The sequence below is a fragment of the Sinohyriopsis cumingii genome, chromosome 4 (assembly GCF_028554795.1).
Source record: "Sinohyriopsis cumingii isolate HCF-2022 chromosome 4, ASM2855479v2, whole genome shotgun sequence".
Lineage (NCBI taxonomy): Eukaryota > Metazoa > Mollusca > Bivalvia > Unionida > Unionidae > Sinohyriopsis > Sinohyriopsis cumingii.
Window position 1 is genome coordinate 117,409,537 of NC_142964.1, and position 12,837 is coordinate 117,422,373.

General features: G+C 35.8%; 1 protein-coding gene across 1 annotated transcript in view; it reads right to left on the reverse strand.

The window, feature by feature from the left end:
- LOC149801964 (alpha-1-macroglobulin-like) overlaps positions 1–12,837 on the reverse strand; it is a 146,424-nt gene that overhangs the window by 22,896 nt on the left and 110,691 nt on the right. The window contains exons 30-34 of the mRNA XM_089956362.1: positions 12,362–12,582; positions 11,206–11,418; positions 10,062–10,198; positions 6,348–6,435; positions 5,319–5,387 (exon numbers count right to left, since the gene is read on the reverse strand). Of these exons, the coding sequence (XP_089812488.1) occupies positions 5,319–5,387; positions 6,348–6,435; positions 10,062–10,198; positions 11,206–11,418; positions 12,362–12,582 (728 nt within the window). The remainder of the gene's footprint in view (positions 1–5,318; positions 5,388–6,347; positions 6,436–10,061; positions 10,199–11,205; positions 11,419–12,361; positions 12,583–12,837) is intronic.

The following is a 12,837-nucleotide window of genomic DNA, read 5'->3' on the forward strand; positions in this document are numbered from 1 at the left end:
AAACTGTCACACTGCAGTGATATGACTGAAAAATTGTTAAATCTACTTTAAAAATTCAAATCACACGCACACACGTCTAAATCCGGCACTGGAAAAAATACTTAATATCACACAACAGTTTTTTCTTTTTTTCTTCTTCAGTAAATAGAACGTGAAAATTAAACATTATTCAAGTAAATTTCAGATGTTTTTAAACAACTACAACAGTACTATATTATAAAAAAATTAAAAGAATAAAATTGTCACCAATTAGCTTAAATGAATGATCACTGAAATTTTCTCTGCAAACAAAATCGCATCTCCATTTCTGGCAAAGAAACTCGGTCAGTTAACGCCTGACATTTCTCTACCATATATGTAAAGTTTAATTACCATGATTAAATTACAAGGAATAAAACAAAATATACAAGGAAGTATATGTAGCACTAAAGAACTAATTCTGAATAAATATTTTGTTCAGCAAACAGTGTTACATGCATTAAGACTTAAACCTGCAGTCTATGGCATCGTAAGTAACAACAAAATAGGCATCATTTATTTGGCAATCAATTGCTGGTGCTTACACATACACACACTGTCGAACATGGTTTCTTTGAAGTATGTCTGAAAGGCAGTCCTTTTCACAAGATCAATGCAAGGATAAGGAGTATGTTCATTAGTCACACTGGCTTTATTGCTTGCGTACTTAAATCAAAACTTTAGCTTTTTTGCAATTTAGCCAGAGCTGACCAGAATATGCAAAATGGGCTTGTCCTGGGGGAATAATAAGGCGTTATCACATGGAGAAAAGGTACGTCCCATGGGCGCTCACACACTGGGGCAAGGGGTTAGGGGTTGGGTCAATAGTCTCTCCCCCCTACCAGTTTCTATTGTCAGCCATTTAATGTGAAACTTTGGCCTCTTTTCTTTTAATCGCTGCTATTTAAACTGCCCAAGGAATAGTTTTATATCAGTTCCAATCATTACAGATTACTGTTTACACATACTACATGTATACAATGATTTTTTTTATATAAATTTGTAATTTTAATAAGATCATTGAAAATTGTGTTTTCTCGAAACACGACACGTTTAGAATCTTATTTTTGGCAAAGCCTCCATTTGATTAAACTCAAATCTAAATTTCACCTTGTGATTTGATTTATACTGTGCCATGTTAAGGCATGTATGTCAACATCTTGAAAATACATCTACTCATTTCACCAGCGCGATCAAAGTTTCCTCAGGCAAACAATTTTTGTTTTGACAAGCCTGACGGGCACCTCACTTTGAATACAGGATGGGCCAGAACTAAAACCAGAGGGGCCCAGGGTGTCTGGCTATCAGATTTATTTTTAGCACTGCTGGTGTAGATAAAAGATCTGTGAATTGATTGTTGCATTTTGTGGTCACTTACTTGGCCTTCTGCCTATTTTTGTAACTCGCATGTTTAACACTTTTCCCAGGATTTAAAATATTCAACGTTATGTCTGGAACACCGCCAACTTTTAGTCTAGGCCTAGCATTTGCGTATCCTTGAGCTGCCATTTTTTCAGAATCCCTCTCATAACAGTCCTTTGAGAAATGTAACGAGCACAGAGTGCTGTATGGTGTTGCTTTGAAATCGACTCGTTCGTAATAATGTATCCATTCTTTCATTATGCCTTTATCTTTCGGAAAGGAAAAAAAAATGTTGTCCACAGGCTTTTCTTAATGTTCTATTACACCCGTAAGCAACGCAAAACCATATTGTCTTTTACTCTGGCAACTCCCACTTGGGCTGCTGGAGTCGCTACTATGACGTCACATCCCGAAAGTAACCGAATAGGCGCGGAAATTTTGCATACGACGTCACGGAAATTCAGCTCCTAGAAGATAGGCCAATATTTTAATATTGGCATTACGGTCGCAGATGGTACTTCAGAATAAGGTTTTCTGCTTTAGTACTTTTATTATTATTCTATATTTCCATTGGTTTCTGGTCTCCTTTAAACCTCCCAAAAATTCTGCTTATTTCTATGTCTAATCAGAAGCAATCTTATGGCACATACATGTCCCCACCCCTAAATGAAACACTTAACCCAATGGATGAATGGACAGAGGGCTGGGTGGGTGAATAGGTTGTGAAGGATAACAATACACCCCTTCCATATTAAAAAGTGTGGCACTGAAAGTATTTTACTTGCTCTAAATGAGAATTGCCATCACAAATTTCAGGAAATAACAAATACTGTCATGGGACCCAAATGGGCACGTTAAGAGCAATATTAGGATACTGATGGTTTACTGGCCAAAAATAATTTATTAGAATTTATGAGAAGTCTGTTTTCTCACTACATTTATTTTGATTAATTTCTGAATATTGAAATCATCTCTGATATTCTTAGTATTGGAGGGCCAGAATTGAAAAGAACATGATCCAAGACTGACTCTCTAGTCAGAGTCAATATGCGGAATACCATCCTCTTTTGACTTGAACCTAGATTACAGGACATCAGAGCTGGATCATAGGGTGAAATCTTAGCAATAGTAGAAACTTAAGTTTTACAGAGGTAAAGTTAGTTTTATTCCCAACAAACTACATTTTACAAGTAATAATACATTACCTATTACTACTGCATTGCTGAATTTACCTGAACTTACCCATTACAAGGGAGGGAATTTACCTGAATTTACCCGTTACAAGGGAGGGAATTTACCTGAATTTACCCATTACAAGGGAGGGAATTTACCTGAATTTACCTGTTACAAGGGATGGAATTTACCTAAATTTACCCATTACAAGGGAGGGAATTTACCTGTTACAAGGGAGGGAATTTACCTGAATTTACCCATTACAAGGAATGGAATTTACCTGAATTTACCCACTACAAGGAAGGGAATTTACCTGTTACAAGGGAGGGAATTTACCTGAATTTACCTGTTACAAGGAAGGCTGATGGCCTCAAGAAATCTGGAATATCAAACTATCATACTTGCCATTACAGTAGGAGTTTCCACTACTGTCAGTGGTAGAAGGATGGGCTATGTGTTGTACCATCACTAAAGGGTCCAATGAAAAATGCCTTCATTCTGATGTACCAAAAATGAAGGTAAGAGGAGGAGAAAGGCAGTACGAGACCACCTGAGGGTGGCTCGCATAACATAACCTGAGGAAGAACGATTCAAACAGACCCATTATTAAGTAATAGTCCTAACTTCAAAGGCTTTAATTCTCATGAAAGAACAGTCTGTCTCAATGAGGGACCAACAGGCTCTCTTGACAGTGAGGACAATCCACCTTGAAATAGTGAATGTCAAAATAGCAGAGGAACACTTAATAGCCAGGAATAGGCAATTTGGACCATTAGGCAGGAATAGGCAATTCAGACGATTAGGGAGGAATAGGCAATTTTCAGACCATTCCATCTCCCTTCAGAAACCAAGTAATACCTTAAAACCCTAACTGGGCAAAGAGCCTAATGTAATCATCCCCAACACAGATAAGACTAGGAGAAGCAACTGAATGAGGGGAGTTGATTCTTGGCAAGGTAGAGAAACCAAATCATAATTACCTCAGAACTGTCAATAACCCTTTTCCATTGACAAGGCATGACACTTGATTCTTCTCACTGATGCTAAGGACAGCAGGAAAACAGTCTTACAAGGATCTCAAAGACAGTGTCATATACGGGTTAAGGTTTTTTAGATTATACTCAAAGCATGCATAACAGTTCCCATCTAGGCATTAGTGGAGATCATCTAAGTCAAGGCAGAAACCAGCAGCCAAAGCAGAGAAGGAGGTACAGACCACTACTTTTGCTGCATGGTGAACTCTTGTCCCTGGAAAAACGTCTGTGTAAGCTCCTAGACCATCAAGAAAATGATGCCCCTGACAGCCTCTCCAGACTGGAAAGAATCTTTTGGCCAGAAGATTTAGGACACATGACTGGGAATGGAGGCAGTAAAATTTGTTCACAACCTCACTTAGCATTCAAACTTCCTCCTCTTCCAACACTTGGCCCAACCAGTGCAAATGAGCTAGGGACCCTAACAGAGGGTAAGGGACCATCACCACCCATTTCTCTAAGAACTCGTTTGAGTCCATCATGATGGAAATAGTGACATCTTCCTGAGCCCACTCCTAAGGTTGCACAGAACTGTCCCTCCCATTATCTCTCTCTGTAGAGGGGAAACAACAAAATGAATGGTCCAAGCTGCATAATGATTTATCCTATTTACGAAAGTATTTGTCAAGGGATTTAGAACATATAGGTAAATGAAAAAACTTCAACCAAAACAAACTTTGAACATTTTCTCTGACAACGATGTTGACCCCAAAGTCAAAGAGGCAAGCAAGCAAGAATCGTCTTCACTTCATAATGATTCACGTCAAGTATGAACAATATCCATCAAAGGGTTTAAGCAAATTAAATACTTTAACCAAAACTTTGCAAATTTTCCATAGCTGTGACCTTGACCCCAAGGTCAAAGGGGTTAGCAAGTGTGTCACAGAATGAATTGTCTTAGCTTCATAGTGATTTATGCCCAGTACATGAGAATCCATTAAAGAGTTTAGGACATAAATGCGTAAGAAAAACACAAATACCTAACTGTTGATGATAGTGCTGGCAGAATAAAAGTGACTAAATAACTGTTTACTTCTGTTGACTGCTATGTCTAGCTGTCTACTAACATCAGAGCAACAAAATGTACATCACAACAGTTTCATCAGTATCCTGTTTGGAACAATGATAGGTAACATATTAGAACAGCCTTTCCTTCAGACATTGTTAAATTACTTCTGTTCATCTTTCAACCAGTTAGTCTGCCTATCATGTGTTATAGCTTTTAACATGAACTGAAAACTATGCAGATGACAGTTCAGTCGAAAAGACTTCTAGACAGGTACCTCTCTGATTATGTCTCAATCAAACCCATCAGGGTCCAGCAGCAAGAAATCAACTATTTGTCTTTCTTGTATCAGTTTTCCACAAAAATAAAATATCCTCAAAAATTTCTTTAAAAGCTATTTAAGTACAAACATAAATGTCTGACAAACAGTAGTAAACAGAGGCGTGAAACCAAAACACTATAAACATCATCAGATCAAAAGTGTCACAATGGGAATAACATACAATATATATTCATGTACAAATCAGGTCAAAGTGCAAATGACAGAAACCCTGAATGATGTGTAATGCATCAGCATATCAGGATCTATGTTATTTGTTCTAATAATTGTTTCTAATCCCAGTGCATTATGGGATGGCAGATCTGGGTCTATGCAGTCTGCAGTTGGACCTGACATACGCGAGTGTACATGGTACAGTATGATGGATATTTTTTTGTTTACTCACCTCATCAAAGTAGAAGTCGACATTATCTGGATTAATCTCGTACTTTTGGATCTGCTTTGCCGCCAAAAGCTAAGCAAAGAAAAAATAACTTAGAAAACTCAGAAAATTTAGTCAATTTTAAGTCATATACTATAAAGGTAATATTTTGAATCAGAAAATTTAGTCAAATTTAAGTCATATACTATAAAGGTAATATTTTTAAATGCCACTACTGTTTATAAATAGTGATAACCCAGATTACACCTCAAAGTAGAACTAATAAAACAGTCTCATCACTCAACTAAGACCCTTTTGCATAAAACTTGTAAAGATAAGTAAATAATTAAACTTATAAAATCCCACCTGCATACGCAACTAAAATTCAGGTCTGCCATGGTATGTTTTGCCCAGGCCTAGCTTAGGATGACATTCTCCATATTACGAATCCAAGTGCCTTGTATGCTATAAACACTAGGATTCATAAAATTAGTCAAATAGAATGCTTCTTAAGTACTTTTTGATGGATAAAGTGGAAAATTTAAGTAGTGTATGTACTTACAGTTAACATAACAAATGGGGAGCAAGAAGTGATAGATATAATGTTTTATGACAGATTAGCTGAAACTGATTTATTAAGAACCACAATGACAAAATTATTCAGTCACAGAAAGATCTGCTAATCAAAAGGTTTGTTCAACAAAATATTAAGGAAATACATGTAACTTCATTTTGCTGATGAGAACTGTTTTTGGTGAAGAAACAAAAATAAAAGATCAAATTTAAAAAAGAATTTATTTGCAAACATGAATATTCTATAACTGATGCAGGTACTAGCAGAAAACAAACATCGGTAATACATGCTAACTTTTGACCTAAATTTACAGGTGTTATGAGTCAGTATGTCAAAAATCAAGAATGCATCTTTATGTCCTCATTCAGCACGAGAGAGAAATCACTCAGGAAAATGCATTCAATTGATGCAAACTCTGAGAAATAAAAAGAATGATCAAGGAATGATCACAAGTATGAAAGCGAAGAAGTATTTCATACCTCCTTGACAGTGCTTTTAACAGGAATCCATCCAGTGATCATCTTTACTTCCACAATGGCCATATTTGAAAAGTTGGGCAGTGCATATCTGCAATGAGAATTAGTGAAAAAATAAAACCCCAACCAGAAATCACTTCAAATCATTACCGTACCCTCACTTTTCATAATTATTAACTTTAATAACATCACATATTGCCATGACATTGTCACAAGGCCTCCTCTGCAAGGGGATAGATATAACTTTTAAAACTGTTGTACATATCTACAGGCCATCCTTAATCATATATAAATATTTCAAGTCCATTATATATGGTGTTGTATAATATATATCTTTGAAAGTCCTTACTCTGAAAGTCCTTACATTATATATGTATCTGTGAAAGTCCTTACTTTGAAAATCCTTACAATATATCTATCTTTGAAAGTCCTTACTTTGAAAATCCTTACATATGTATCTTTGAAAAGCCTTATTTTGGGAAGCTCATCATCTGTTAGGATCTCACTTTCTGAAAGCAACTATATCTTAGCATCTGTTAAGCAGCTTGATTTGGCATATGTTAAACATGTTAAGCAGCTTGAGTTGGCATATCTTAAGTAACTGTTAAGCAGCTTGAGTTGGTGTACATTAATTATCTACTAAGCAGCTTGATTTGGTGTATATTAAGTATATGTTAATCAGCTTGAGTTGGCACATGTTAAGCAGCTTGAGTTGGCACATGTTTAGCATCTGCTAAGCACCTTGAGTTGGCATATATTATGTGTCTGTTAAGCAGCTTGAGTTGGCATATGTTAAACACCTTGAGTTGGCATATGTTAAACATCTGTTAAGCAGCTTGAGTTGGTGTACATTAAGTATCTACTAAGCAGCTTGATTTGGTGTATATTAAGTATATGTTAATCAGCCTGAGTTGGCACATGTTAAGCAGCTTGAGTTGGCACATGTTTAGCATCTGCTAAGCACCTTGAGTTGGCATATGTTAAGTGTCTGCTAAGCAGCTTGAGTTGGCACATGTTAAACAGCTTGAGTTGGCTTATGTTAAGTATCTGTTAACTTTTTAACCCCTGGAGTTTCTTGTCGTTTTCGCCTGAAATGTGAGTAGGAAACACATTTTGGGGGCTATTTCTAAAAACATAGACTACCAAGAGATTTTCCATTAGCCTAATGCCTAGTTGTGCTAGAAACATCGTTTTCCATGGTTATTTTGTTCGTGCATGAGCAGAAGGGTAAAAGTCGAGTTCATTTTTTTTGTTTTTGTTTAATAGACCCATCATTTTCATATAGAGACTACTCTTTATCCCAAATGCCCATCTTATCCTACTTTTTGGAAAGGTTCACCTGTCTGTGTGCAGTTCAGACTGGTCTGCCTTAGATCTGATGCCAAAATGTCTAAAATCCAGACGCAAAATCAGATTCCGACCACTGGTAAATTTTGGGTGGAAAAAAAAAATTGGTAAAATTTTATAGGTTTTGTCCTCTGTATTTTGTAGTGCAACTAAAAGGACCAGATTATTTTGGATCACTGTAGAGCTATATCTGTCTAAATTTCTATAATACCACCCACTTTACTGTATCATACATGACCTTGACGCTACAGAGCTCGGCAGTAGGCTACTACCTCCTGACAAGTAAATACGGTGCCAAGGGTTAATGAGTTAACAAGGATTTTGGAATGTTTTTTACAAATTGTCAAGGAATGGCTAAATTTGTAATTTATGTACAAGGTTGATGCACAAGTGATTGAATACACAAAGAATATTCAAATTTAGTGACATCATCAAAATTCACCCATTAACTCACTAACCCCTGGAGGTTCTTGTTGTTTTCGCCTGAAATGCAAGTAGGTAACACATTTTGGGGGCTATTTCTGAATATATCTGAATACATCCACTACCAAGAGATATTTACCATTAGCCTAATGCCTAGTTTTGTTAGCAACATCATTTTCCATTGGTTATTTTGCTCATGCATGAGCAGAAGGGTAAAAGTTGGAGTTCTTTGGGTTTTATCTTGCTTAACGGGCCTATCATTTTCATATCGAGACCACTCTTTATTCCAAATGCCCATCTTACTGACTACAGGCGAATTTTGCGCGAAAAAAAAAGGTAAAAAAAATTAGGGTTTTTCCTCTGTATTTCGAAGTGCAAAATAAAATGTCCAGATTATTTGGTATCATTGTAGAGCTACATCTGTCTACCTTTCTATAATACCACCCACTTTTGTGTATCATACATGACCTTGATGCTACAGGGCTACTACATCCTGCCACATAAACACGGCGCCAGGGGTTAATGAGTTAAGCAGCGTGAGTTGGCATTAAGTTAAATATCTGTTAAGCAGCGTGAGTTGGCATGTGTTAAGTATCTGTTAAGCAGTGTGAGTTGGCATGTGTTAAGTATCTGTTAAACAGCTTGAGTTGGCATATGTTAAGTAACTGTTAAACAGCTTGAGTTGGCATGTGTTAAGTATCTGTTAAACAGCTTGAGTTGGCATGTGTTAAGTATCTGTTAAACAGCTTGAGTTGGCATGTGTTAAGTATCTGTTAAACAGCTTGAGTTGGCATATGTTAAGTATCTGTTAAACAGCTTGAGTTGGCATATGTTAAGTAACTGTTAAACAGCTTGAGTTGGCATATGTTAAGTAACTGTTAAACAGCTTGAGTTGGCGTATGATATGTATCTGTTAAACAGCTTGAGTTGGCATGTGTTAAGTATCTGTTAAGAAGATAAAAGTTAGCATCATTTAAGCAGATATAGGTTAGCATCTGTTGAGCAACTGTAACTTAGCATATTTAGTGGCTATAAATTATTATTTGTTAAATGTAATATTTTAACATCTATTTAGTTGTAGACACTGAAATGAGTAATTTTACCACATCTGCATTTTGTTTACATTTTATTTGCATTCCATCTGTATTCCATTTACACTTCATTGCATCTATCATTCTGCCATTGCTTGTTTATGATCTCAGAAGTTCATTCAGATTTTGCATGCATCATTCATTGTTTTCTTACATTTTCACTCATTTGAACTGAAATGGAATTGCATTTCCTGTTGTCATGTGTTCCATTTTTTAGAGTATTAAAGGAAAAGAAAAAAAGAATTATTTTTTATTTTGGCTTATTAAACGTGTGCTTGAATTAGATAATTCAAATGCCAACAAAAGCAAATGGTAGCACATATGAGAAATTGAAATATAACTGCAGCTGAAAATTTTACTTTTTATTTCATTCTTTCAAATAAAAGCTGTACAGATGCAACCAGAGGTGATGATGTTATCACAGCTTTACTCAGATCTGTTTACCAGCTGTAGGTTAGCATCTTTACCTTTTCTCTCTCAATTTATGAGCAACGAGTTAGCATTTGTTTACCAGCTATATGTAAGCATTTGTTGGAATGAAATTTACCATTTACCCTCTGCTTAGATGTAAATTAGCATTTGCTTAGTGCCAACAAATTTGCATCCTTTGTAGGCAAATTTACCATCTGTTAAACAGCTGTAAATTAGTATGTGTTTGGCAGATCTATATATCTGGCAGCTGTAAGTCTGTATCTGTCAGAAGCAAATTTACCATTGTTAAACAGCTGCAAATTAGAGTGTTTGGCAGCTGTATGTATATGGCAGCTGTAAGTTAGAATCAGTTGGAGGCAAATTTACCATCTGTTAAACAGCTGTAAATAAGCACATGTTTCTGCTTCTCATCCAAGTTGCTTACCTTGCACAGATTCTAAGGGTTCTCCTCTTGCAGTTGTCAATGTTAGTCCTTGATCTATACACACTGACCTTGACCTCAAATGAAGCTTGACCTGTCTCCTTTTCCTCATCCTTGTATATGTTGTATTTCATATTGGCCTGAAAAATTTAAATTCCTCTGCAAATGTTTTCAGCATCAAATGATGAAAAGAAATGATAGGTACAATGGCCAAGTTACAAACTAATCTGTAATAAAATCTGTATGAGAAATATCAGTGAAAATAAGCTTAATCTCTGTGGGTATGTACAATACTGAGGAATATCAGTGAGTTAACAATGAAAAACAACATACAAAGAAATGTTTTCAAACATAATGAAAATCAGAAGTAAAGCTTTGACTTGCTTCAGTAGCATGAATAGTATTTGGCATTCAGATCTGAAAACATGATATAAATAAAAAATAGACAAATAAAATATACAGAGACACAAATAAAAAATACAGACAGACAATATTCCAAACATTTTATATAAGATATAAACAACTGAAAAGTTCTTAACTCATGATTTTTGTCATTCTTCTTCCTTAGCTATATAATCAAACCTCCATAGAAAGGACTGATGCTCATAAAGGTGAGCACTAATGGGTTCATAATTCTCTAACATTTATGACAATTATTTACCCCCAAAAAATTATCATGGGTACCTTTCCATAAAGGACAATACTGATGGGTTTCTATTTCACAAACATTTAAGACAATTTTCAATCAAAATATCAAGGGTATCTATCCATAAATTACAAGACTGATGGGTTACTAATTGTCATATATTTATTATTTTTAACCACAATACCAAAGGTGTATGACAATAAATAACAAGACTGTTGGGTTCCAAATTCTTTTGCATTTATGATTCATTATTAACTACAATATGTATATAAGGACACCAGTCCATCAAGAACACTTTCCTATGCTGTCCACAATGAACAACTTGTCCATTCCAAATGAAAGAAGACACTAAAATCTAGACAATCCACATCTAGTTTGTACAAAAAAAGAGGACATACACCAATTGAAGGAATAAAAACTGCACTAAAGACAAAAGAGGTAAAAAAAATATCTGGATATATCAACCAACTTAAGGAAGTACAATACAGGATTTGTTCTCACCTGTACCATGGTACAGCCCTTTCCTTGCACTTGTACATTAAGCTTGGTAGTCTGTGGTGACAAGTCCCAGGTGGTCAACACAAGGCTGTTTGAGTCATTAATACCAGTTTGGTATGACTTACTTGGAGTGTCCACCCTGACTGATATGTCCAGACCTCCTTGGTAGACCAGAGTGGCATACATAGACAGGGCTTGCAAAGCAACCACAGTGTCCTGAAATAAAAAAAACTGTTTATTTCATGCATATCTAATTACGCACCATTACTACATTATTATTCTGCTATGGTGAGAGATTTTCTATTTTTGCCAAAATCTTTATGAAAGAAACAAAGTCAAATGAATTTCATCAAAAGATACTAAATAATGCAGAGGTTTGGATGGAAGATCCATCTTCTTTCTGATTTGTTTTTTTTTAGCTGTCAAACTGTATGCAATATGCACAAGCCTTTCTATCACCTGCTTGCCATTGTAATCTTAAATGATACAAGCCTTCCAGCACACACTTGCTATTCTAAGCTTGTTTGTTCTACTGATAACTCCTAATCCAGCAAAGACCCTGATCTGCCAGCACATTATGTGACAGCAGATCTGGCTCTGTACTGTTCACAGTTGGATTCAACTTATGAGTGAATATATACCGTATATTTGGAAGGTCTAATCCAAGTTCCTGCATATGGATGGGTAAATGGTCATCCATCTGAAATCAGGTCCAAATTTTATTCCAGGTCCTACATCACAGTCATAACTTTTGGGCCACAAAGAGCACTTAATACACACTTGCTTGTTGTAAATTCAGTGTTCAGTTAAATTATCAAATAAGTTTTGTATTTTCCATTAAAATTGATACTACTGTATATACTTGCTAATATAAGTCAAGTCCAACTGCAAACAATAACCCTGACTGTCATTGCATAATGTACTGGTAAATCAGGGACTATGTTGTTTGTTCTGCTGACAACTACTAACAAAAGCCCAAAGACCTTCTAAAGTAACTGTATATACTTGTTTATAAATCCAAATGATGTCAAAGTTTCAGACAGGATACTGGAGGTTTTGCTGAATAAGATTTGATGTTTAACCAACCAGAAAATGCACTGCATTCATAGATGTGACAGGATAAAGTTTTTTTTTATGAAATACCAAACAGTCTCCAAACCTGTGTAGAAGAGAATCCTCCTTGAGCATTTCTCTGTTTGGTCAGCCACTGTACAACAGGCTGTGCCGTACTCACAGCACCCTCTTGTCCACCTGCAATGTATGCCATCAACACATAGGCAGTCATCTCGACCTCAGCAGAGGGTGCTCTCCAGTAAAAGTAATTGCTATCCTTTTCCTTCTTCTCCTCCTCTTCTCGGATCCAGTGTTTCTGACCTGGATCTGACCAAGAAAGTAATTTAAATTGCATACAGCCAATGCAAACTAATTTAAGTTGTTTACCATCAATGCAAAGTAATTTAAACTGCATAGTCAATGTAAAGTAATTTAAACTGAATACCACAATGCAAAGTAATTTAAATTGCATACTATCAATGCAAAGTAATTTAAACTGCATACAGCCAATGCAAAGTAATTTAAATTGTAGACAGTCAATGCAAAGTAATTTAAAAGTAATTAAAACTGCATACTATCAAT